This window comes from Oryctolagus cuniculus, chromosome 7 (genome assembly GCF_964237555.1).
Source record: "Oryctolagus cuniculus chromosome 7, mOryCun1.1, whole genome shotgun sequence".
Lineage (NCBI taxonomy): Eukaryota > Metazoa > Chordata > Mammalia > Lagomorpha > Leporidae > Oryctolagus > Oryctolagus cuniculus.
In genome coordinates this window covers 13,292,980-13,318,134 of record NC_091438.1, presented here as the reverse complement: position 1 = coordinate 13,318,134, position 25,155 = coordinate 13,292,980, and the positions used below count along the sequence as shown (strand labels likewise).

Genomic DNA, 25,155 nt, shown 5'->3' with positions numbered 1-25,155 from the left:
GAAAACGTGGAGGGCCTGTGAGGGAGGGATGGAAGTCGGGTTCTTTGCTTCTTCCTGACAGATGGAGGTTCTCTGTGAGACCCATGGGAACATAGAACCCATGCCTTGGACTCCCACTAGTGGCAGGATGAGGAATAACAGGCAGAAGTCCCAGGGATGCTTGAGAAGCTTCCAGTGATATGAGAGCAAAGGATGTTGGCCTAATTTCAGGCAGAATCTGCCATGGTTCTGATCTCCAAGTGCAGAGACACAAAGCCTGATGGACCACAAGAGAATGGCAAGGTGTTCCTTTAAACACAGAACATTTGAAGTTTTTGTCCACTGTTGGCCCATATGTAGATATTCATATGCACACAGAGGCCACCTTGATTGTAGTGGGGGGGGGTGATAATATCTGATTGGACATTTCTGAATTTGTTTCCAGAAAATATTGAAGAGGAGGAAACACCAGCACAAGGACCTGTTGCTGACAGGTAATAGTGAATGATTAGGAGCTGGCAACAAATGGGTGAAGGATGCACAGGGTCTCCTAAAGAACAGAAAAGGGGCCGAGAAGTCATGAAGTTGAGATGCACACAGAAACACAACTGCAGATTGTGTTGAGTCCTTCCTTGCCAACTAGGAAATCCCCCTGTTGAAGTAGTTCTCTGTTGTCCTGGTCCTAGTTGCTGACAGGATCCATCATGAACTCACAGCCTTAGGTGTTGCCTGCACACAAAGGGAACCCCTGTTCTCTGCTTTCTGGAAAAGGGAAGAAGATGGGCATCTGCTTTCTACAGAGTTAGCTGAAGTTCTCATCAGAGAAAACTAGCAAAGAGGCAATGTGCAAAGGGAGCAGTTAGGAAGAATCCAGCCAAGTTCAACTGCAGAAAAGCACCTCTACAAAACCATGTTTGCTGTCCTGTGACTTGGTTAAGAGAAGGCCCAGAAGGTAGCACATCTCTAGAATCTGCCAAGCCCCTAGAACCTTGATCACATGGCTGCAGGACACTGCAACAACCCAACCTGAGCACAGGGTGTCAGCCCGCGCGGCTGTCAATGTGTGCTTGTGCTGTGACTGTGCCATGCAGTGACAGTGGAGGCTGCTTCCTCATTAGCTGCTGTGTATTGAGTGTGATGAGCAGAGGCTGATCTCTTCCCAGGCCCTCTCCCCCTAGGCAGCCACACGGTGTCCAGAATGGGGGGAACCACCTCTATGCTGTCTATGACTGATCCCTTATGCACCCCATCCAAACCAGCCAACTCCCTGGTGTCTCTTCCTTCCTGGTTTCATCTCTGTCATCCTTATCCCACCTGGCTTCTCAGGGAGCTCTTGGAAGTGGATGAAATGGAAACCCCACAAAGTTCACAGCAGGAAACATCTATCACTGGTGCTGTTGACCACCTGCCGAGTGACTCCTGCCTGCCTGAGGGCACTGTGCAAATGTCTCCTGATGCTGAGGACACCCACGGTGTGCTAGGTGTAGATATGGAACACGCTTGTTCACACAAGAAAGAAGAACCTGTCACCATTCTCCCAGGTAGCCTCTCCATTCTTTGTACACAATGGCTCTCAGGTGGAGGGTTGCTTTTGAGCACAGGCCCTGCAGACACAAGTTGGTTTCAGTCAGGGTCCAGGTTGTGGCACTGAACAGAAACATCAGGAGAGTCAAGGAGTTTCGCTCCCCTCAGAGGCTGTTTGTCTCACTGCACCCTAGCCTAAGGGAACATACAGAGGCCCTGTGTAGGAAGTGCCTTTCAGACACTCTAACATAGAAATAATGCCTGCTGTCACCTGCAGTGATATCATTCTGTTCTACTACTGCATCCCTGGAGTTCTAGTCCGATGCAGGCTTTTGGTAACACTTCCCATGTGTGGGCCAAGTTGTGATCCTAGTTTCCCTACTTCCATCCCTAGTCTCTATCTCCTTTAAGACAGCTTATCTTAGCTATGCAATCATCTCAAAACCAAGTCTTTTATACTGTACTTCCTGTACAGTTCAAAAAACATAGCTGAATCCAGGAACGTCCCTACAAAATCAGTGCTCAATGTTTCTCTATAACTGCATAGATTTATTTATGTGAGGTGTTATGGAGTTCATTAAGCCTTCTATAGAAACTCCTCTACCCTTATTCACCATGATCAGTCTGATAGGATGAGTCAGTAACATAGCAACACTCCTAGATTTTAGATACATAAATCCTAAAGGGCCGGGGGAGAGAGCTCTTGAATTGCTTGTATTGTTCCCATAGACAAGAGGGAGATTATTCATGAGCAACTCTTAGAATAGCCAAGATTCTGTGTGGCATCAAACAGGTTTCAATTCCAGAACATCAGACTCCATGCATAGCTCTCTCCCAGTGTTCTACCTCCTCTCCACAGTCAGCAACCTGGGTCCTTAAAAGAGAGCAGCCTGACAACTGCAGTTTGCCTCCTAGAAAGTTCTTGTGAGCTTAGAATCCCTGAGGACCATTGCAGGCAGTTTCTAAGGGTTCTGGGCAGAGGTTATTGAGATGCTGATCCAACTGTGAACAGGGAGATTTGACCCCTTTCCCAGGATGGCTCACCAAGCCCATCTCCTGATGTTGACTTAGTCCTCCTGGAGGATTTCTGTCAGTCTCCTGTTCTCACACGAGAACAATCTGTCCCCTTGGTAGTAGTGGCCATCGGATACCCATATCTGACCTAAAACCTGCTTAACCTGGTCAATCTCTCTGAATTTGTTTGCAGAAAATCAATATCACGAAGTGGAGGTACAAGAGCAAGTTGTCACACACACTTCCAGGTAACTCGGGAGCAGAGCAGACAGTGTAGCATGGACTACTAGGGAATCAAAATACTGGAGAAACTGGTGACTAGAGCCAGTTGGAACATTCAGCCAATGATGAAATGGCTCTGTTCATAATGTTCCCTTTTGCATTGTTTCCCTCTATATTCCCCCTTTGAACATCCCTCACATATTTTAACCTGTAGTCTGATGACAAAGTCACTTCTGTACCTGTGATGCGTGTCTTCAGTGTCTCTGCCCTCCCATCTCAGCAGGGAGCTCCCAGAGGAGCAAGAGCAGGAAGACCCAGAGGACTCGCTGGACGAGTGCTACCTCACTCCCTCGATTTCCCCAGTTGTTTCTGAGCTTGACCATTCCACGTGGAGCAGCTGGTGCCCCCTGGAGCAGCAGGACATGCTCTCTGCTCCAGATGCAAATGGTGAGTCCCCCACTGTGAGGTGATACAACCCCCTCTGCTTGCCAAGGAGCCCGCACTATCCTTGCACTCATCACTCCCACCTGACTGAGAGGGCTCCTGGACATGGGATGGTCTGAGACGTTCCCAGCATCTGTTCTTTTTCAACCAGTCTGTTGCACAGGTGTGGTTGGCCCATCCAGCCTTGCTGTCCTCCCATTCCTTGTGTGGCTTTGTCACTCAGATTCCAGTGCTCAGTCATTGCCAGAAGAATGTCACAGATGCACACCAACCTAAGCAGCACATCTCATGCTTGTCTCTGCCGTCTGTTCTGAATGAAGCAGACCCCTCTGCCCCCTGCAGTGTTGATCACACGAGTCATTCCCCATCCCTGTCATGTGACATTGTTTCCTGTCAGAGCCAGCAGCATGCTCGTCTCCATTACAGTCAAGATACTCCCCCTGTTTCATTGAACCCAACCACATTGTCTGTCCCTTCAACATTGGCATCATTTCACCTACCACACATACAGAATGTTCTGCCATTCCTTTAGTAGTGTGTCCCCAGGCTGCAGGTCTGAGACCTATGCTTAGAGATTCCATGAGTAGCCCAGTTTTCTCTTGTGCTGCACACATGCACTCTGATACCCAGAACTGAAAATTCACCTGTTCCACCTTTTATCTTGTCCTCAATGTACAAAATATGGTAAACCACAAACTACCAAGATAGCTTGTTTGAGAACCATGGGCACTGCACTTCCTCTCATGGAAAGGAATCACACTAGGAACGAAGTGTCTCCAGAGAATATTATTTTAGATTTGATTTTACCTTATGAAAGGCAGAATTAGAGAGAGAAACAGGGAGAGAGAGGGTGGCAACTCTTGCATACTCTGGTCTGCTCCCCACATGGCCACAATGGCATCGACTGGACCAGGCCCAGGGAGGAACTAGGAGTTTCCTCCAGGTCTCCTATGTGGGTGCAGGGCCCAAGTACTGGGCCATCTTCTACTGCATTCCCAGGTGCATTAGAGGGATCTGGATCAGAAGTAGAACAGCCAGCACTTGAACTGGCATTGACATGGGATCCTGGGGTTAAAGGCAGCAGCTTTACCTGCTATGCCACAGCACACACACTTGGGAAAATTTGTTTCATTTCTGTAGGGAATCAGGTCAGCAACTATTGGTGTGATGGCTGGAGGAATAGGGAGGTTTACCTCATGTGTCAAGAAAAATGAACAAGCTAGTTCCCTCAGAAATGACCTCCACCCTCTAGACAATTCCTATCTGAGGAGTCGGCAGTGACACTGAGGATACTGGTGTGCTGTGCTAGCGCTGGACAGCGCATTGTACAGGCTTTGAGGGGATCATCCTAGATGACTGTGCCTATTGGAATTCATTTGCAGAAAAGGAACATGACAATGATGAAGTGCAAGAGGAAGCACAAGCCCTGTCACACACCAGGTGAGTCTTAGGAACCCTGGGCAGCGAGCTTAGTGCTGACACAGGAAGACTCCAGGTCCAGAGAAGAAGAGCAGTGCCACTGTGCATCTCCCATCCATTGAGCCAACCCAGCGGTACCCCGTCAGCACTGCTGTCTGCCATCATTAGGGTACCAGTCTGGGTTTCCACTTCTCCCTACCTTTTCCATGTAGTGACCTGCAGCAGGCTGACTCCATGAAGGAGCCTCTCCAGGGATTCCTTGCCATCATTGCCCCTCTCTCACGTGCAGTGAAGGGCAGGGTGCTGCTCACAGGTCTCCTCTTCTCATGAGCTTCTCTGCCCCCCATTAATCACGTGAAACCACCCGACAGAAACTAGTGCCTCAGCACTGAGAATAAGACTGAAGGCTAAAGCTGTGATCATCTCCAGTATCCCAAAAGGGGAATTCATTGACTCTGCATGTAATTTACATAAATCTGTTGAAGCCGGTTTTTGTTTTCCAAATACTCATGGGTACTAGTGGACCAACTGAGAGTCATTTCTCCAGGCTGAGATCCTAATGACCTCATCACAGAGGAAATGCTCTATTTCTCTCTGCTTCTGTCTCCATGCCCTGTCAATATCTCTGCTATTCACCTATCACCTCAAACCTAACACTCTTTCTCCAAGAAGATGAGATTTCTGTTTGCCTGTTTACTTTACATTGACTTCAAGCAGTACAAATAAGCATAAAGAAGTCTACAAGCACACATAGATTTAATAAAATTTAATATTTGGCTGTAGTTGATTCATGTGTAAATATTATATATCTACACATACTTACTATTCACAGTGAAGGCAGTGGTGTTTCTGTTTTACCTGGCTTTCTGTTTCCCACGTGCTTCATATGAGCACTTCATTTTTCCTCACATGAAAGCTGCCCTGTGTTAATGTTCAGGTCGTCTACTCCAGGTGGTCAGCAAGGAGCCTCCTCAAATGGAAAACATTGCATCCTGTCTGCATTGTTAGTAGTCATTCTTCCCCAGATAGGGACAAAGTTGTGGGTGGCCCCTTGTTCGGGTCAGCCTCTTCTGGAAGCCTCATCTTTGGAAAAGCTTGGAGAGGGGCTTTCTGTTCCCTCTATGTTTCTCACCCACCTTTCCCTCCCTCCAGTCTCATCAGGGAGATTCCAGAGATTGAAGATCAAGATGTCTCACAAGACTCTCACGGTATGTGTTTGACTCCTGCACTTCTTCCGGAAGCTTCTGACTGCTCCCATTCTAGGAGCACCTGGTCCTCACTGGGAAACAGCCTGTCTGCTCTGCTCTTGTTGTAGACAGTGAGTGCTCCATTGTGAACAGGAACACTCCACTGCTCTCCCAGGTGGCCTCTGTAGTCTTGGGTTGCTGCACCTGTGTTGGGTGAGACAGACCACTGTGCACTCAGGCCCTGGGGAATTATCTCAGTCTGGATGTGGCTCTTGATGGAGTTTGTTCATAGTCATAAAACGGGGGAATCCCTTGGCTGTCACCAGGCCCACTTTCAAGGTGCAGCTTTTGACATCAAGACAGGGAAGGAGGGGATGGGAAGGCAGGATGGCCAACACCGAGCCACCACCATCTCTCTTGGAGAGGCTTCTTTAACAACTCACTGTGATGTTCCTAATTGTAGCAACAGTTGCAATTGTAAACAGCATCCTCCAAACTTCTCAGGCTTAAAGCTTTGGCAGTCTGTACAATGTTTCCTTAGTTATCTGATACTAGGTATCCTTGGTCGGCAGACTGTTTTCTCTGAAGCAGCGTGGTGCTAACCACAGCAGTCCAGTCCCGCACCTGTGTCCATGGTGTGGTTTTCATCTTCTGCTTCACAGCACTGATTTGTGCTCATATGAGGTCTGTAGTTTTAATCCAGTGTCTAAACTCGGCATTTTATTCTCATGCAAAGCCTCCATAATCTTGTACCAGGACAGGAATCTATTCAGTATCTGAGTGAGGCTGAGGGGTCCCTCACATCATCACAGGCAGAGTGCCTCTTGTTGAATCGGAGCCTTGGAGTATTGCTTCATGGGGGTTGGGGGGCAGAGGAAAAGTCCAATTTCCTTGAATCTGAGCTTCGATGAGGTTTTACACTTTCAGGAGGAGTCTTTAGGGTTTGAGACACCTTCAGTCATCAAATCATTCAGTAGGTAAGGCAAGAAATCCTGATGCCCTTCCCTGTTTCTCAGTGTTCTGGAGTAGAATTGGCAATGACAGTTGTCCCCCCAGTGCTATTGATCAGCAGGCACCTTTTCGTGGTGACGCCATGCGCTTTTCCTCTGTACAGAGGTACAGAGATGTGCAGAGTCATCCCAGGACACAGCGATCCACACCCAGCTGTGAAGGCCACTCTCATGGGCATCTGTGCTGTGCTAGACCCTGTGCCATCCTGATCCATGCAACCCTCACTGGACCTCTCCTGGTGGAGATTCTGTCCCCACCTTGGGGAGAGGATCCTGAGGCTCAACAAGGTCACTCTCCCAGGTCACCCCACCTTGTGTGCGTTGCAATCAGAGACCACTCCTTGGCCTGCCCCTTGTCTGTAGGCTCAGTCCACTTGTTTTCAGCAGACATGCCAGCCATGTGGCTGGTTTGGGTACTCACACTTAAAACTTTTCTTCTGTAACAAATTGTGTTGAGAGAATTTCAAATATCAGTAGAAAAGTTCCGGTCTGCAAACAAGAACTTCTAAAGTTCCTGCAAACATCTCCCACTAGGAAGGCATCGGTGTGCTTCATCCCTGAGCAGGGTCAGCACCTCATTGAGGTTCTCAGATAGAACTCCAGCTCAGGAGTGCCCCATGGCCTGAAAGTTCCTGGTCTCTCCCCTCGGGCTTTTTGCACTCAGGCTCCCAGTGAGGCATGCCCATCTGCATTTCTGTCGAAAGTGGTTGCTGTTTCACAGAACAGAGTTCCCTGGATGAACGTTTCTAGGCTCCAGTTGTGCCTGGGATGTCTGACTGCAAGCATACAGGAGCTGCTTATGCTCAGAAAGCCAGAGCAGATTGCTGGGCAGTTTATGTACAGAATGATCCCTTTTGAGAGCAGGTAAACCTTCATCTCTGCCCCTGGTGACTGCTCTGTCCTTGTACTCCGATCCCCACTGAGGATGAGTGAAGTCATTGCTACGTGCCAGACCTACAGACTTGTGGTTGTAGACTCAAAATCCTGAATTGAGCTGTAAGCAGGAGTTAGAATTCATATTGTTTATTTGTTATGGAACAGAGCTGTGACCACTTCACAGCAAGCTCAGCAGCATGTGCCCCGGTGGTGTTTGCTCCCTCCTGGTTGGAACCTTGGAGGATCACTGTCGCCACGTGCTTACTTTTTCTTCAATACCAAACCTCAGCTCTGCCCTTTGACATCCATGCTTGTCCAGGCCACAGCATCCATATAGGCATCTCTGTCATTCATGTTCTCAATGGCGTTTCCATTTGAAGATGAATGGACTAGGGAAGAGTTCGACCAGAAATACACGCTCTTGAATTGCTTGTATTGTTCCCATAGACAAGAGGGAGATTATTCATGAGCAACTCTTAGAATAGCCAAGATTCTGTGTGGCATCAAACAGGTTTCAATTCCAGGACATCAGACTCCATGCATAGCTCTCTCCCAGTGTTCTACCTCCTCTCCACAGTCAGCAACCTGGGTCCTTTAATGAGAGCAGCCTGACAACTGCAGTTTGCCTCCTAGGAAGTTCTTGGGCTGTAAGCTTAGAATCCCTGAGGACCATTGCAGGCAGTTTCTAAGGGTTCTGGGCAGAGGTTATTGAGATGCTGATCCAACTGTGAACAGGGAGATTTGACCCCTTGCCCAGGATGGCTCACCAAGCCCATCTCCTGATGTTGACTTAGTCCTCCTGGAGGATTTCTGTCAGTCTCCTGTTCTCACACGAGAACAATCTGTCCCCTTGGTAGTAGTGGCCATCGGATACTCATATCTGACCAAAACCTGCTTAACCTGGTCAATCTCTCTGAATTTGTTTGCAGAAAATCAATATCATGCAGTGGAGGTACAAGAGCAAGTTGTCACATGCACTTCCAGGTAACTCGGAGGCAGAGCAGACAGTGTGGCGTGGACTACTAGGGAATTAGAAGCCAGTCTTCCCCAGATAGGGACAAAGTTGTGGGTGGCCCCTTGCTCAGCCCAGCCACTTCTGGAAGCCTCCTCTTTGGAACAGCTTGGAAAGGGGCTTTCTGTTCCCTCTATGTTTCTCACCCACCTTTCCCTCCCTCCAGTCTCATCAGGGAGATTCCAGAGATTGAAGATCAAGATGTCTCACAAGACTCTCACGGTACGTGTTTGACTCCTGCACTTCTTCCGGAAGCTTCTGACTGGTCCCATTCTAGGAGCACCTGGTCCTCACTGGAGAAGCAGCCTGTCTGCTCTGCTCTTGTAGACAGTGAGTGCTCCATTGTGAACAGGAACACTCCACTGCTCTCCCAGGTGGCCTCTGTAGTCTTGGGTTGCTGCACCTGTGTTGGGTGAGACAGACCACTGTGCACTCAGGCCCTGGGGAATTATCTCAGTCTGGATGTGGCTCTTGATGGAGTTTGTTCATAGTCATAAAACGGGGGAATCCCTTGGCTGTCACCAGGCCCACTTTCAAGGTGCAGCTTTTGACATCAAGACAGGGAAGGAGGGGATGGGAAGGCATGATGGCCAACACCGAGCCACCACCATCTCTCTTGGAGAGGCTTCTTTAACAACTCACTGTGATGTTCCTAATTGTAGCAACAGTTGCAATTGTAAACAGCATCCTCCAAACTTCTCAGGCTTAAAGCTTTGGCAGTCTGTACAATGTTTCCTTAGTTATCTGATACTAGGTATCCTTGGTCGGCAGACTGTTTTCTCTGAAGCAGCGTGGTGCTAACCACAGCAGTCCAGTCCCGCACCTGTGTCCATGGTGTGGTTTTCATCTTCTGCTTCACAGCACTGATTTGTGCTCATATGAGGTCTGTAGTTTTAATCCAGTGTCTAAACTCGGCATTTTATTCTCATGCAAAGCCTCCATAATCTTGTACCAGGACAGGAATCTATTCAGTATCTGAGTGAGGCTGAGGGGTCCCTCACATCATCACAGGCAGAGTGCCTCTTGTTGAATCGGAGCCTTGGAGTATTGCTTCATGGGGGTTGGGGGGCAGAGGAAAAGTCCAATTTCCTTGAATCTGAGCTTCGATGAGGTTTTACACTTTCAGGAGGAGTCTTTAGGGTTTGAGGCACCTTCAGTCATCAAATCATTCAGTAGGTAAGGCAAGAAATCCTGATGCCCTTCCCTGTTTCTCAGTGTTCTGGAGTAGAATTGGCAATGACAGTTGTCCCCCCAGTGCTATTGATCAGCAGGCACCTTTTCGTGGTGACGCCATGCGCTTTTCCTCTGTACAGAGGTACAGAGATGTGCAGAGTCATCCCAGGACACAGCGATCCACACCCAGCTGTGAAGGCCACTCTCATGGGCATCTGTGCTGTGCTAGACCCTGTGCCATCCTGATCCATGCAACCCTCACTGGACCTCTCCTGGTGGAGATTCTGTCCCCACCTTGGGGAGAGGATCCTGAGGCTCAACAAGGTCACTCTCCCAGGTCACCCCACCTTGTGTGCGTTGCAATCAGAGACCACTCCTTGGCCTGCCCCTTGTCTGTAGGCTCAGTCCACTTGTTTTCAGCAGACATGCCAGCCATGTGGCTGGTTTGGGTACTCACACTTAAAACTTTTCTTCTGTAACAAATTGTGTTGAGAGAATTTCAAATATCAGTAGAAAAGTTCCGGTCTGCAAACAAGAACTTCTAAAGTTCCTGCAAACATCTCCCACTAGGAAGGCATCGGTGTGCTTCATCCCTGAGCAGGGTCAGCACCTCATTGAGGTTCTCAGATAGAACTCCAGCTCAGGAGTGCCCCATGGCCTGAAAGTTCCTGGTCTCTCCCCTCGGGCTTTTTGCACTCAGGCTCCCAGTGAGGCATGCCCATCTGCATTTCTGTCGAAAGTGGTTGCTGTTTCACAGAACAGAGTTCCCTGGATGAACGTTTCTAGGCTCCAGTTGTGCCTGGGATGTCTGACTGCAAGCATACAGGAGCTGCTTATGCTCAGAAAGCCAGAGCAGATTGCTGGGCAGTTTATGTACAGAATGATCCCTTTTGAGAGCAGGTAAACCTTCATCTCTGCCCCTGGTGACTGCTCTGTCCTTGTACTCCGATCCCCACTGAGGATGAGTGAAGTCATTGCTACGTGCCAGACCTACAGACTTGTGGTTGTAGACTCAAAATCCTGAATTGAGCTGTAAGCAGGAGTTAGAATTCATATTGTTTATTTGTTATGGAACAGAGCTGTGACCACTTCACAGCAAGCTCAGCAGCATGTGCCCCGGTGGTGTTTGCTCCCTCCTGGTTGGAACCTTGGAGGATCACTGTCGCCACGTGCTTACTTTTTCTTCAATACCAAACCTCAGCTCTGCCCTTCGACATCCATGCTTGTCCAGGCCACAGCATCCATATAGGCATCTCTGTCATTCATGTTCTCAATGGCGTTTCCATTTGAAGATGAATGGACTAGGGAAGAGTTCGACCAGAAATACACGCTCTTGAATTGCTTGTATTGTTCCCATAGACAAGAGGGAGATTATTCATGAGCAACTCTTAGAATAGCCAAGATTCTGTGTGGCATCAAACAGGTTTCAATTCCAGGACATCAGACTCCATGCATAGCTCTCTCCCAGTGTTCTACCTCCTCTCCACAGTCAGCAACCTGGGTCCTTTAATGAGAGCAGCCTGACAACTGCAGTTTGCCTCCTAGGAAGTTCTTGGGCTGTAAGCTTAGAATCCCTGAGGACCATTGCAGGCAGTTTCTAAGGGTTCTGGACAGAGGTTATTGAGATGCAGATCCAACTGTGAACAGGGAGATTTGACCCCTTGCCCAGGATGGCTCACCAAGCCCATCTCCTGATGTTGACTTAGTCCTCCTGGAGGATTTCTGTCACAGTCTCCTGTTCTCACACGAGAACAATCTGTCCCCTTGGTAGTAGTGGCCATCGGATACTCATATCTGACCAAAACCTGCTTAACCTGGTCAATCTCTCTGAATTTGTTTGCAGAAAATCAATATCATGCAGTGGAGGTACAAGAGCAAGTTGTCACATGCACTTCCAGGTAACTCGGAGGCAGAGCAGACAGTGTGGCGTGGACTACTAGGGAATTAGAAGCCAGTCTTCCCCAGATAGGGACAAAGTTGTGGGTGGCCCCTTGCTCAGCCCAGCCACTTCTGGAAGCCTCCTCTTTGGAACAGCTTGGAAAGGGGCTTTCTGTTCCCTCTATGTTTCTCACCCACCTTTCCCTCCCTCCAGTCTCATCAGGGAGATTCCAGAGATTGAAGATCAAGATGTCTCACAAGACTCTCACGGTACGTGTTTGACTCCTGCACTTCTTCCGGAAGCTTCTGACTGGTCCCATTCTAGGAGCACCTGGTCCTCACTGGAGAAGCAGCCTGTCTGCTCTGCTCTTGTAGACAGTGAGTGCTCCATTGTGAACAGGAACACTCCACTGCTCTCCCAGGTGGCCTCTGTAGTCTTGGGTTGCTGCACCTGTGTTGGGTGAGACAGACCACTGTGCACTCAGGCCCTGGGGAATTATCTCAGTCTGGATGTGGCTCTTGATGGAGTTTGTTCATAGTCATAAAACGGGGGAATCCCTTGGCTGTCACCAGGCCCACTTTCAAGGTGCAGCTTTTGACATCAAGACAGGGAAGGAGGGGATGGGAAGGCATGATGGCCAACACCGAGCCACCACCATCTCTCTTGGAGAGGCTTCTTTAACAACTCACTGTGATGTTCCTAATTGTAGCAACAGTTGCAATTGTAAACAGCATCCTCCAAACTTCTCAGGCTTAAAGCTTTGGCAGTCTGTACAATGTTTCCTTAGTTATCTGATACTAGGTATCCTTGGTCGGCAGACTGTTTTCTCTGAAGCAGCGTGGTGCTAACCACAGCAGTCCAGTCCCGCACCTGTGTCCATGGTGTGGTTTTCATCTTCTGCTTCACAGCACTGATTTGTGCTCATATGAGGTCTGTAGTTTTAATCCAGTGTCTAAACTCGGCATTTTATTCTCATGCAAAGCCTCCATAATCTTGTACCAGGACAGGAATCTATTCAGTATCTGAGTGAGGCTGAGGGGTCCCTCACATCATCACAGGCAGAGTGCCTCTTGTTGAATCGGAGCCTTGGAGTATTGCTTCATGGGGGTTGGGGGGCAGAGGAAAAGTCCAATTTCCTTGAATCTGAGCTTCGATGAGGTTTTACACTTTCAGGAGGAGTCTTTAGGGTTTGAGGCACCTTCAGTCATCAAATCATTCAGTAGGTAAGGCAAGAAATCCTGATGCCCTTCCCTGTTTCTCAGTGTTCTGGAGTAGAATTGGCAATGACAGTTGTCCCCCCAGTGCTATTGATCAGCAGGCACCTTTTCGTGGTGACGCCATGCGCTTTTCCTCTGTACAGAGGTACAGAGATGTGCAGAGTCATCCCAGGACACAGCGATCCACACCCAGCTGTGAAGGCCACTCTCATGGGCATCTGTGCTGTGCTAGACCCTGTGCCATCCTGATCCATGCAACCCTCACTGGACCTCTCCTGGTGGAGATTCTGTCCCCACCTTGGGGAGAGGATCCTGAGGCTCAACAAGGTCACTCTCCCAGGTCACCCCACCTTGTGTGCGTTGCAATCAGAGACCACTCCTTGGCCTGCCCCTTGTCTGTAGGCTCAGTCCACTTGTTTTCAGCAGACATGCCAGCCATGTGGCTGGTTTGGGTACTCACACTTAAAACTTTTCTTCTGTAACAAATTGTGTTGAGAGAATTTCAAATATCAGTAGAAAAGTTCCGGTCTGCAAACAAGAACTTCTAAAGTTCCTGCAAACATCTCCCACTAGGAAGGCATCGGTGTGCTTCATCCCTGAGCGGGGTCAGCACCTCATTGAGGTTCTCAGATAGAACTCCAGCTCAGGAGTGCCCCATGGCCTGAAAGTTCCTGGTCTCTCCCCTCGGGCTTTTTGCACTCAGGCTCCCAGTGAGGCATGCCCATCTGCATTTCTGTCGAAAGTGGTTGCTGTTTCACAGAACAGAGTTCCCTGGATGAACGTTTCTAGGCTCCAGTTGTGCCTGGGATGTCTGACTGCAAGCATACAGGAGCTGCTTATGCTCAGAAAGCCAGAGCAGATTGCTGGGCAGTTTATGTACAGAATGATCCCTTTTGAGAGCAGGTAAACCTTCATCTCTGCCCCTGGTGACTGCTCTGTCCTTGTACTCCGATCCCCACTGAGGATGAGTGAAGTCATTGCTACGTGCCAGACCTACAGACTTGTGGTTGTAGACTCAAAATCCTGAATTGAGCTGTAAGCAGGAGTTAGAATTCATATTGTTTATTTGTTATGGAACAGAGCTGTGACCACTTCACAGCAAGCTCAGCAGCATGTGCCCCGGTGGTGTTTGCTCCCTCCTGGTTGGAACCTTGGAGGATCACTGTCGCCACGTGCTTACTTTTTCTTCAATACCAAACCTCAGCTCTGCCCTTTGACATCCATGCTTGTCCAGGCCACAGCATCCATATAGGCATCTCTGTCATTCATGTTCTCAATGGCGTTTCCATTTGAAGATGAATGGACTAGGGAAGAGTTCGACCAGAAATACACGCTCTTGAATTGCTTGTATTGTTCCCATAGACAAGAGGGAGATTATTCATGAGCAACTCTTAGAATAGCCAAGATTCTGTGTGGCATCAAACAGGTTTCAATTCCAGGACATCAGACTCCATGCATAGCTCTCTCCCAGTGTTCTACCTCCTCTCCACAGTCAGCAACCTGGGTCCTTTAATGAGAGCAGCCTGACAACTGCAGTTTGCCTCCTAGGAAGTTCTTGGGCTGTAAGCTTAGAATCCCTGAGGACCATTGCAGGCAGTTTCTAAGGGTTCTGGGCAGAGGTTATTGAGATGCTGATCCAACTGTGAACAGGGAGATTTGACCCCTTGCCCAGGATGGCTCACCAAGCCCATCTCCTGATGTCGACTTAGTCCTCCTGGAGGATTTCTGTCAGTCTCCTGTTCTCACACGAGAACAATCTGTCCCCTTGGTAGTAGTGGCCATCGGATACTCATATCTGACCAAAACCTGCTTAACCTGGTCAATCTCTCTGAATTTGTTTGCAGAAAATCAATATCATGCAGTGGAGGTACAAGAGCAAGTTGTCACATGCACTTCCAGGTAACTCGGAGGCAGAGCAGACAGTGTGGCGTGGACTACTAGGGAATTAGAAGCCAGTCTTCCCCAGATAGGGACAAAGTTGTGGGTGGCCCCTTGCTCAGCCCAGCCACTTCTGGAAGCCTCCTCTTTGGAACAGCTTGGAAAGGGGCTTTCTGTTCCCTCTATGTTTCTCACCCACCTTTCCCTCCCTCCAGTCTCATCAGGGAGATTCCAGAGATTGAAGATCAAGATGTCTCACAAGACTCTCACGGTACGTGTTTGACTCCTGCACTTCTTCCGGAAGCTTCTGACTGGTCCCATTCTAGGAGCACCTGGTCCTCACTGGAGAAGCAGCCTGTCTGCTCTGCTCTTGTAGACAGTGAGTGCTCCATTGTGAACAGGAACACTCCACTGCTCTCCCAGGTGGCCTCTGTAGTCTTGGGTTGCTGCACCTGTGTTGGGTGAGACAGACCACTGTGCACTCAGGCCCTGGGGAATTATCTCAGTCTGGATGTGGCTCTTGATGGAGTTTGTTCATAGTCATAAAACGGGGGAATCCCTTGGCTGTCACCAGGCCCACTTTCAAGGTGCAGCTTTTGACATCAAGACAGGGAAGGAGGGGATGGGAAGGCAGGATGGCCAACACCGAGCCACCACCATCTCTCTTGGAGAGGCTTCTTTAACAACTCACTGTGATGTTCCTAATTGTAGCAACAGTTGCAATTGTAAACAGCATCCTCCAAACTTCTCAGGCTTAAAGCTTTGGCAGTCTGTACAATGTTTCCTTAGTTATCTGATACTAGGTATCCTTGGTCGGCAGACTGTTTTCTCTGAAGCAGCGTGGTGCTAACCACAGCAGTCCAGTCCCGCACCTGTGTCCATGGTGTGGTTTTCATCTTCTGCTTCACAGCACTGATTTGTGCTCATATGAGGTCTGTAGTTTTAATCCAGTGTCTAAACTCGGCATTTTATTCTCATGCAAAGCCTCCATAATCTTGTACCAGGACAGGAATCTATTCAGTATCTGAGTGAGGCTGAGGGGTCCCTCACATCATCACAGGCAGAGTGCCTCTTGTTGAATCGGAGCCTTGGAGTATTGCTTCATGGGGGTTGGGGGGCAGAGGAAAAGTCCAATTTCCTTGAATCTGAGCTTCGATGAGGTTTTACACTTTCAGGAGGAGTCTTTAGGGTTTGAGGCACCTTCAGTCATCAAATCATTCAGTAGGTAAGGCAAGAAATCCTGATGCCCTTCCCTGTTTCTCAGTGTTCTGGAGTAGAATTGGCAATGACAGTTGTCCCCCCAGTGCTATTGATCAGCAGGCACCTTTTCGTGGTGACGCCATGCGCTTTTCCTCTGTACAGAGGTACAGAGATGTGCAGAGTCATCCCAGGACACAGCGATCCACACCCAGCTGTGAAGGCCACTCTCATGGGCATCTGTGCTGTGCTAGACCCTGTGCCATCCTGATCCATGCAACCCTCACTGGACCTCTCCTGGTGGAGATTCTGTCCCCACCTTGGGGAGAGGATCCTGAGGCTCAACAAGGTCACTCTCCCAGGTCACCCCACCTTGTGTGCGTTGCAATCAGAGACCACTCCTTGGCCTGCCCCTTGTCTGTAGGCTCAGTCCACTTGTTTTCAGCAGACATGCCAGCCATGTGGCTGGTTTGGGTACTCACACTTAAAACTTTTCTTCTGTAACAAATTGTGTTGAGAGAATTTCAAATATCAGTAGAAAAGTTCCGGTCTGCAAACAAGAACTTCTAAAGTTCCTGCAAACATCTCCCACTAGGAAGGCATCGGTGTGCTTCATCCCTGAGCAGGGTCAGCACCTCATTGAGGTTCTCAGATAGAACTCCAGCTCAGGAGTGCCCCATGGCCTGAAAGTTCCTGGTCTCTCCCCTCGGGCTTTTTGCACTCAGGCTCCCAGTGAGGCATGCCCATCTGCATTTCTGTCGAAAGTGGTTGCTGTTTCACAGAACAGAGTTCCCTGGATGAACGTTTCTAGGCTCCAGTTGTGCCTGGGATGTCTGACTGCAAGCATACAGGAGCTGCTTATGCTCAGAAAGCCAGAGCAGATTGCTGGGCAGTTTATGTACAGAATGATCCCTTTTGAGAGCAGGTAAACCTTCATCTCTGCCCCTGGTGACTGCTCTGTCCTTGTACTCCGATCCCCACTGAGGATGAGTGAAGTCATTGCTACGTGCCAGACCTACAGACTTGTGGTTGTAGACTCAAAATCCTGAATTGAGCTGTAAGCAGGAGTTAGAATTCATATTGTTTATTTGTTATGGAACAGAGCTGTGACCACTTCACAGCAAGCTCAGCAGCATGTGCCCCGGTGGTGTTTGCTCCCTCCTGGTTGGAACCTTGGAGGATCACTGTCGCCACGTGCTTACTTTTTCTTCAATACCAAACCTCAGCTCTGCCCTTCGACATCCATGCTTGTCCAGGCCACAGCATCCATATAGGCATCTCTGTCATTCATGTTCTCAATGGCGTTTCCATTTGAAGATGAATGGACTAGGGAAGAGTTCGACCAGAAATACACGCTCTTGAATTGCTTGTATTGTTCCCATAGACAAGAGGGAGATTATTCATGAGCAACTCTTAGAATAGCCAAGATTCTGTGTGGCATCAAACAGGTTTCAATTCCAGGACATCAGACTCCATGCATAGCTCTCTCCCAGTGTTCTACCTCCTCTCCACAGTCAGCAACCTGGGTCCTTTAATGAGAGCAGCCTGACAACTGCAGTTTGCCTCCTAGGAAGTTCTTGGGCTGTAAGCTTAGAATCCCTGAGGACCATTGCAGGCAGTTTCTAAGGGTTCTGGACAGAGGTTATTGAGATGCAGATCCAACTGTGAACAGGGAGATTTGACCCCTTGCCCAGGATGGCTCACCAAGCCCATCTCCTGATGTCAACTTAGTCCTCCTGGAGGATTTCTGTCACAGTCTCCTGTTCTCACACGAGAACAATCTGTCCCCTTGGTAGTAGTGGCCATCGGATACTCATATCTGACCAAAACCTGCTTAACCTGGTCAATCTCTCTGAATTTGTTTGCAGAAAATCAATATCATGCAGTGGAGGTACAAGAGCAAGTTGTCACATGCACTTCCAGGTAACTCGGAGGCAGAGCAGACAGTGTGGCGTGGACTACTAGGGAATTAGAAGCCAGTCTTCCCCAGATAGGGACAAAGTTGTGGGTGGCCCCTTGCTCAGCCCAGCCACTTCTGGAAGCCTCCTCTTTGGAACAGCTTGGAAAGGGGCTTTCTGTTCCCTCTATGTTTCTCACCCACCTTTCCCTCCCTCCAGTCTCATCAGGGAGATTCCAGAGATTGAAGATCAAGATGTCTCACAAGACTCTCACGGTACGTGTTTGACTCCTGCACTTCTTCCGGAAGCTTCTGACTGGTCCCATTCTAGGAGCACCTGGTCCTCACTGGAGAAGCAGCCTGTCTGCTCTGCTCTTGTAGACAGTGAGTGCTCCATTGTGAACAGGAACACTCCACTGCTCTCCCAGGTGGCCTCTGTAGTCTTGGGTTGCTGCACCTGTGTTGGGTGAGACAGACCACTGTGCACTCAGGCCCTGGGGAATTATCTCAGTCTGGATGTGGCTCTTGATGGAGTTTGTTCATAGTCATAAAACGGGGGAATCCCTTGGCTGTCACCAGGCCCACTTTCAAGGTGCAGCTTTTGACATCAAGACAGGGAAGGAGGGGATGGGAAGGCATGATGGCCAACACCGAGCCACCACCATCTCTCTTGGAGAGGCTTCTTTAACAACTCACTGTGATGTTCCTAATTGTAGCAACAGTTGCAATTGTAAACAGCATCCTCCAAACTTCTCAGGCTTAAAGCTTTGGCAGTCTGTACAGTGTTTCCTTAGTTATCTGATACTAGGTATCCTTGGTCAGCAGACTCTGTTTTCTCTGAAGCAGCTTGGTGCTAACCACAGCAGTCCAGTCCCGCACCTGTGTCCATGGTGTGGTTTTCATCTTCTGCTTCACAGCACTGATTTGTGCTCATATGAGGTTTGTAGTTTTAATCCAGTGTCTACACTCAGCATTTTTTTCTGCTGTAAAGCCTCCATAATCTTGCACCAAGACAGGAATGTATTCAGTATCTGAGTGAGGCTGAGGGGTCTCTCACGTCATCAAAGGCAGAGTGCCTCTTGTTGAGTAGGAGCCCTGGAGTATGGCTTCATGGCGGGGGGGGGGGGGCAGAGGAAAAGTCCAATTTCCTTGAATCTGAGCTTCGATGAGGTTTTACACTTTCTCTCAGCAGGAATCTTTAGGGTTTGAGGCACCTTCAGTCATCAAATCATTCAGTAGGAAAAGCAAGAAATCCTGATGCCCTTCCCTGTTTCTCAGTGTTCTGCAGTAGAATTGGCAGTGACAGTTGCCCCCCCCCCCAATGCTATAGATCAGCAGGCACCTTTTCGTGGTGACGCCATGCGCTTTTCCTCTGTACAGAGGTACAGAGATGTGCGTCATCCCTGAGCAGGGTCAGCAGCTCATTGTGGCGCTCCAGATATAGCTCCAGCTCAGGAGTGCCCCACGGCCTGAAAGTTCCTGGTCTCTCCCCTCGGGCTTTTTGCACTCAGGGTCCCAGTGAGGCCTTGAACTAGTCTTTGCCACAGACCAGTGGTTGTGTGGCTTTGTTTCAGAAACACCCAGTGCCAGGGCTGGGCAGCCATGAGGAAGCAGGCAAGTGCACAACACTGTCTCAGGAGGGAGATGTGTGTGCTAGGCCAAAGCAATGCCTTACCTCCCACTGGGATTTCTTCCTGACTTTTGTGTTTCACCTTAGCTTGTCTCTCCATCCTTCAGGTGCCTGTAACTAGGTTCCCACTTCAACTGACCAGAAAAGTGATGGCCACATCATGTATATTATTATCTATATGACAGGCACTGAAGGCATATATCCTATGAGTCGATGTGCTTGGTGTATGTTCAGCAAAGCATGTGCATGTATGAAATGCATGTGTTCTTGTGCTAGTGTTGTCCATTCCAGCTGTGAGTGGTCCCCTGTCCTTGTCTCTCATTACAATGCCCTCCAGGTTGGATGATCCTGCTCCATCCCCCCAAACCTTCAACAGATACCCAGTGTGGTTTCTGTGCCTTAAAAGCTTAAGAGCTGTGTGTTTTATTAGTCCCACTTTGTTGAATATTGTGATCATCTGAGCCATGTTTATTACTTTTGCCTAGTGATAAATTATCAGTGAATATGTATAAAATCAACCTGAATGAAAACATTTTAGATTCTGTGCAGATTTCAACTCCCACTTTGGACATGACTGTGCAGGGCCCCTTTCCTTACTTGTTGTCCCTCTGCTGCAGGCCTGACTGCCAGAGAGAGAGCATGAATACCAATCCTGATGGCTGTGGTTCTATTTCAGAACTGAGTTTTGTTGCTGCCCCTGAGAGGAAGACCCATTCCCAGCTGGAGGGAGGTCCTCACAAAGATCCCATCACCAGCAAGTGTGAGAGTCATAGCATCAGCCCCAGCGATGTCCCAAGTACCCCAAAAGAAAATGTTATCAAAGGAAAATGGAAGCCCAGGAAATGCAAACTGGCCTGCCGGTTCACCGGCCTGGAGATGAAGGGCAAACCACAGCCCACAGAGAGGAAAATCACGTGCCAATTTTCTGGCCAGGAGATGAAGGGGAAACCACAGACCAACATGTGGGCACTGACCTTCAGATTCCTGGGCCTTCACGCCTAGACAGAGGTAATCCTGTGTGTGTCTTAGATGTACTTGTTCCTTCTTACACTGTGCACAGATTATAGCTCATTTCTGTTTGTTCAGATAGGGTAGAACTGTAACCTCTCTGTTTGGATCAATAATTGGAAATAGAAGATACAGTAAGAAATCCTTGTCATGTAGAAACCTGACCCACAAAATAGGATACCTCCCCTCATAATCAAGTTAAAATGTTTACAGTTGAACTTCTCTTCCTAAAACATGCTGTTCACCATCCACTCACTTGATTGCAAGTCCTCTATTGGGTTGAGAAATATACATTGAACAATCACATTTTATCTGATTTTATGCCTAGGCCAATTTCCAATGCAGATTCTTAGGTCTCATTCTCCCATGTTTGTCCTTCCCTCTGACCGGTATACAAACAGGATATTCTCAAAAAGAAAATTTCTTAGGGGAACTGAAAAAAAAAATGGGGAAACTCTAGGATGACCAAAGAGTGCCTGTTTTAAGTTAATGTTCCCTTCAGAGTTGAGTGAGTGAGCTATTAGGCACACAGCAGAATGGTCCTAGGTGTAACTAGATGTGGAGTCATCTTCAGAGAAACTTGATGTCTGTTCTATTGACATGAGTTGTGCTGTGGTTACACTCCCAGCTCTCTTTGCTTCCTGCAGAACACTAATCCATTTCTAATGCCCCAGAGAGCAGGAGGAAGTGGGGTGACATCACCCACTCCTGGTTAGGAGAGGTCAAGGGCCCTGGTTCCCCAACACTGCAGAGCTGGGCTGGAGTTCAGGGCAGGAATCTGCTCATTTGGCTGCCACTTCCCTCTCAGAAGCCCAGGGCTCCCCTTCAGCCAGTCTCCCCACTGCAATTGAGTTTGCCTGGCCTCTGCCCCACTGAGGCCCAGATGCAGGCTCAGCTCTCCCCTGGACCCCACCCAGCTCTCCTTTGATTTTTCTTCTCTCCCTCTTTCAGATCCCAAGTACAGTTGGAAGGACAGAACAGTATTGCTGATTGTAACATCCCCACCTCTTCCAAACATCTACCACAGGAGCTCCACTTCAACAGCAACCAGAACACCAAGAACGCAATTTCAACACCATGAACTGCCCTCGGCTATTTTCATCCACTAGGCTGCTTCCCTGAGAGCTGGCACAGTCTTCCACCTCCAATCCGCGTGAACACCTAAGGAGACCCAGGCCTGACTCCACAGCTGCTCTGGAGAGAACACCACCTGGCTCCTCTCCAACTGCCTCCTGTAGAGATCTGAGGTCAGGAGGAGCTGGAAGCAAACAGCATAGGACCCTGGGCACACACTGCCTTTGGATGGGGCGAGCTCGGTGTGGGCAGTGTCAGAGACACAGCACCCTGCACACAAGGCTGCATGTGAGCAGAGGAGAGGATCGGACTCTGCAGGATGTGGACCCTGACCCAGACAGCTGGCCCTCTCCTTCACACAGCCAGCGTTCCGCATAGAGGACAGCAGGAGGAGGAGACTTTGGGGCTCCAAAGGACAGGAAGGGTCTCTTTCCTCCTTTTGAACCCCAACCATCTCCCCCTTCTGCTGTCTTCCATGATGGGAACGCTGACTGTGTGAAGGCGCAGGCCAGGTGTCTGGCTCGGGGTCTGCATCCTGAGGATCTCTGATGCTTTCCTCAATTTTACACTCAGCCTCACTCTTCAGCCAAGCACCCAATGCAGGGAGTGCTGTGTGCTCCCTCCCACACCCCCGCAGGAGGCAGAGAACATCTTGTGTGCCCATCAGGTCCCCTGACCCTGGCATCGGTCAGTGGGTGAAAGCTGTCTGTTGATCTGTACATCCTAAAGATGTGCTCCTTCCTCTGTATCCTAACAACTGTGGAGAGGGTGACCCCTCAGAACCTGAGAAAAATGGGAGTGAGCAGCAGCCTGGCGGAGGTCCAGTCATCAACCCAGGAGGTGGCCGTCGATGGGCGTGATAACAGCAAGTTCATGGTGATGAATGCAGCAGTATGGCCGGGAGGGCCCAGGTGGGCGAGGTGGACTGAGCCTGCATCAAGGAACCGGACACCTCTCTGAACACTCCTCTCTCCACGTCCAGAGTCAGGCAGCACAGATGCGGGCAGGACCTCATCACAAGGACGCTCATCTCTTACGGCTGCTGGTCCTGCCAACTCCACTCAGTGTTGCAGGAGAACTGGGGGCTCCTGATGCAGGACGTGGGCCAAGGCATCCAGAGCCCCAGCAAACAGCAAGGCCGTGTTCCTGCCGGCCTGAGGCAGCTGCAGGATGAGGAGGGGCCATATGCCTGCCCCCCCATCATGGAAAACTGAGTCCTCGCAGATTCTGGACACCCACTGCTTAGTAGGTGTTCCTGGTCCAAGAACAAACCGAGCCAATGGCACCGCTGCCCTGTGGTGGACCTGTTTCTCACAGCTGCCATTCTTACTTCCACTGTCTGTCATGCCTGTGATGACACAATTGTTTTCCTTTCATGAAAATTGGGATCCTAGGGAGGGAATTGTGTTTCCACCTGAGTGTGCCTCCTCTCAGTGTAACAGCTGCCTTAGACACCCTGTCAGCACATCTTGGGCTCCTAAAATCTACAACTTCTCATTAAGATATAGCTGTCCAGGCCCAGAAGAGTCTCCAGTGTCCTGGAGTGTAACTGGAATCTCAAAAATTTTGATTCAGGTCCCAATACATATTCCCTGTTTTAGTTAAGTGTTTTTAAAAAGAAAAATTCCAAAAAAAAAATTAAAAATTTAAAAATAAAAAAATTTTTAAAGTAAAACTAGAAAAGAAAAATGGAATTCCATTGTTTTTTTAAAAAGGAAAGATTTAAAAAATTAAAAATTTTAAAAAAAATTTTAAAAAGAAAAAATTAGAAAAAATGTCATTTAAGTGTTTTTGAAAGTAAAATACTGAAAAAATTAAAATTAATTTTAAAAACTTTAAAAACAATAAAAAACAAAAAATAGGAAAATACTAATAGGAAAATTAAAGTTCCACTTCATTTTAGTAACTTTTTAAATAGGAAAAATATAGAAATATATATAAATTGAAATTTTTTCATAAATTTAAACTCAGCAAATACAAGTAAAATTCCATTTCAGTTCAGTGTTTTTGTAAATACAAAAATGCTAAAAATTTTTAAATTGAAAAATGATTATACTTTACAAATGATAAAAGAGAAAAACAATTATTCAGAACAAGTGTAAAATGTCATTCCTATTCACTGTTTCATTTAATGGAGAAAATGCCAAATAATTACAATTTAACAACTTTGCAAAAATTTCAAACTTAAAACAAAAAAAGCAATACTAAGGAAACAACATACAATGCCATTTCAGTTAGTTATCTTTCTAAATAAGAAAATGCTAAAAAGAAATGAAAAAATTTCAAAACAAAAAGAAATTACTAAGAAGAAAAAAATAAATGCCGCTTCAGTAAAATGCCACAATGCAACAAAAAAAAATGTAAAAATTTGTTTTTGCTTTGTTTGACAACTCGAATTGTTCTCAACAACTGACCACTGATGATGACAAGTTATTCAGTACCTCCAGAACAAACCGCCTGGTAATTTATGCCAAGAGACAAATCAGCAGTCATCTAGGTTTTTCCTTGGATACCACTTTCACCAGCCCTAACTTAGGTGAAACTCTCTGCAGAAATTTTACAAACTCTTTGCTGATTTTGATACCTGCTTTTACTTTTGTTCTGTAAAAATCATACACTTTGGATAATAAAATTTCAGAGTTGAAATAAAACACTTTGGAGAGTGCTGCTTGGAAGATGTATAAATCTCCTGTTTGAAAATGGGCTTCCTTTAACAATTTTACCATGCATTAACCATTCATGCCTGTGTCAGTTATTATACTCAAGTTTAATACTAGATTTCTAATAGAATTCTTCCTGAAGACTGGATCTTGGCATTCTGTAGTTCAAAAGCATTCTCACCCCAACGTGGAATGTTATTGCAAATATCCTGTTAGCCCATACCATTGGATTTTTTTCTCTATCACTTGGATTTTTTAATTGCAGTGTTATAATATATTACATCTCATATTGGGTGTGCTGAATTTTTACCCTTGTATCTCTCTCTCTCTCTCTCTCTCTCTCTCTCTCTCTCTCTTTCTCTATTTATATATGAAGTAGACTGCTTTTCTCAAGCTATAGCAGAGAGCCAGATCAGAAGAGGAACAGTCGGGTCTTGAACCAGAGTCCACATGGGAAGCAGGCACTGTAGGTGGAGGTGCAGCCCACTATACCACAGTGCCAGAACCAAGTTTACCAATTTTTAAAGAGACTGATTTATTTATCTGCAAGGCAAACATAAGAGAGAGGGAGAGCTACATAGAATGAAACACACAGAGATGTTCCATCTGATTCACCTCTCAAATGCCTGCGCCAGCCACAGCTAAACCACGCTGAAGTAAGGAATCCAACAACTTGAGCCATCTGCTGCCTCCCATTACTACAGGAAATATGGCTTAGAAGCAGCTGGGTCTTGAACCAGGCACTCTGATATGGATGCTGCTGTCATATTGATGGCTGTACCCATGGTCCCACGATGTCAGCACCTGCCTTCTTTAGAAAAAAAAAAAGTTTATTGAAAAGCAGCATTACAGTGA

At 47.9% G+C, this 25,155-nt stretch overlaps 1 protein-coding gene across 7 annotated transcripts in view; it reads left to right on the top strand.

Annotated features, from left to right (window-relative positions):
* LOC103349989 (neuroblastoma breakpoint family member 6) overlaps positions 1-24,335 on the top strand; it is a 34,932-nt gene extending 10,597 nt beyond the window's left edge. For 3 of the 7 annotated variants that reach the window (XM_070076817.1, XM_070076816.1, XM_070076812.1), the window contains 8 exons: positions 425-473; positions 1,306-1,520; positions 2,711-2,765; positions 3,020-3,186; positions 4,566-5,810; positions 8,605-18,204; positions 20,235-20,566; positions 21,518-24,335. In XM_070076817.1, coding sequence (XP_069932918.1) covers positions 425-473; positions 1,306-1,520; positions 2,711-2,765; positions 3,020-3,186; positions 4,566-4,627 — 548 coding nt within the window. In that variant the 3' untranslated portion in view covers positions 4,628-5,810; positions 8,605-18,204; positions 20,235-20,566; positions 21,518-24,335. The remainder of the gene's footprint in view (positions 1-424; positions 474-1,305; positions 1,521-2,710; positions 2,766-3,019; positions 3,187-4,565; positions 5,811-8,604; positions 18,205-20,234; positions 20,567-21,517) is intronic. The other 4 variants (XM_070076815.1, XM_070076814.1, XM_070076813.1 and 1 more) reach the window with 4 other exon arrangements.
* The last annotated feature ends 820 nt before the right edge of the window (positions 24,336-25,155 follow it).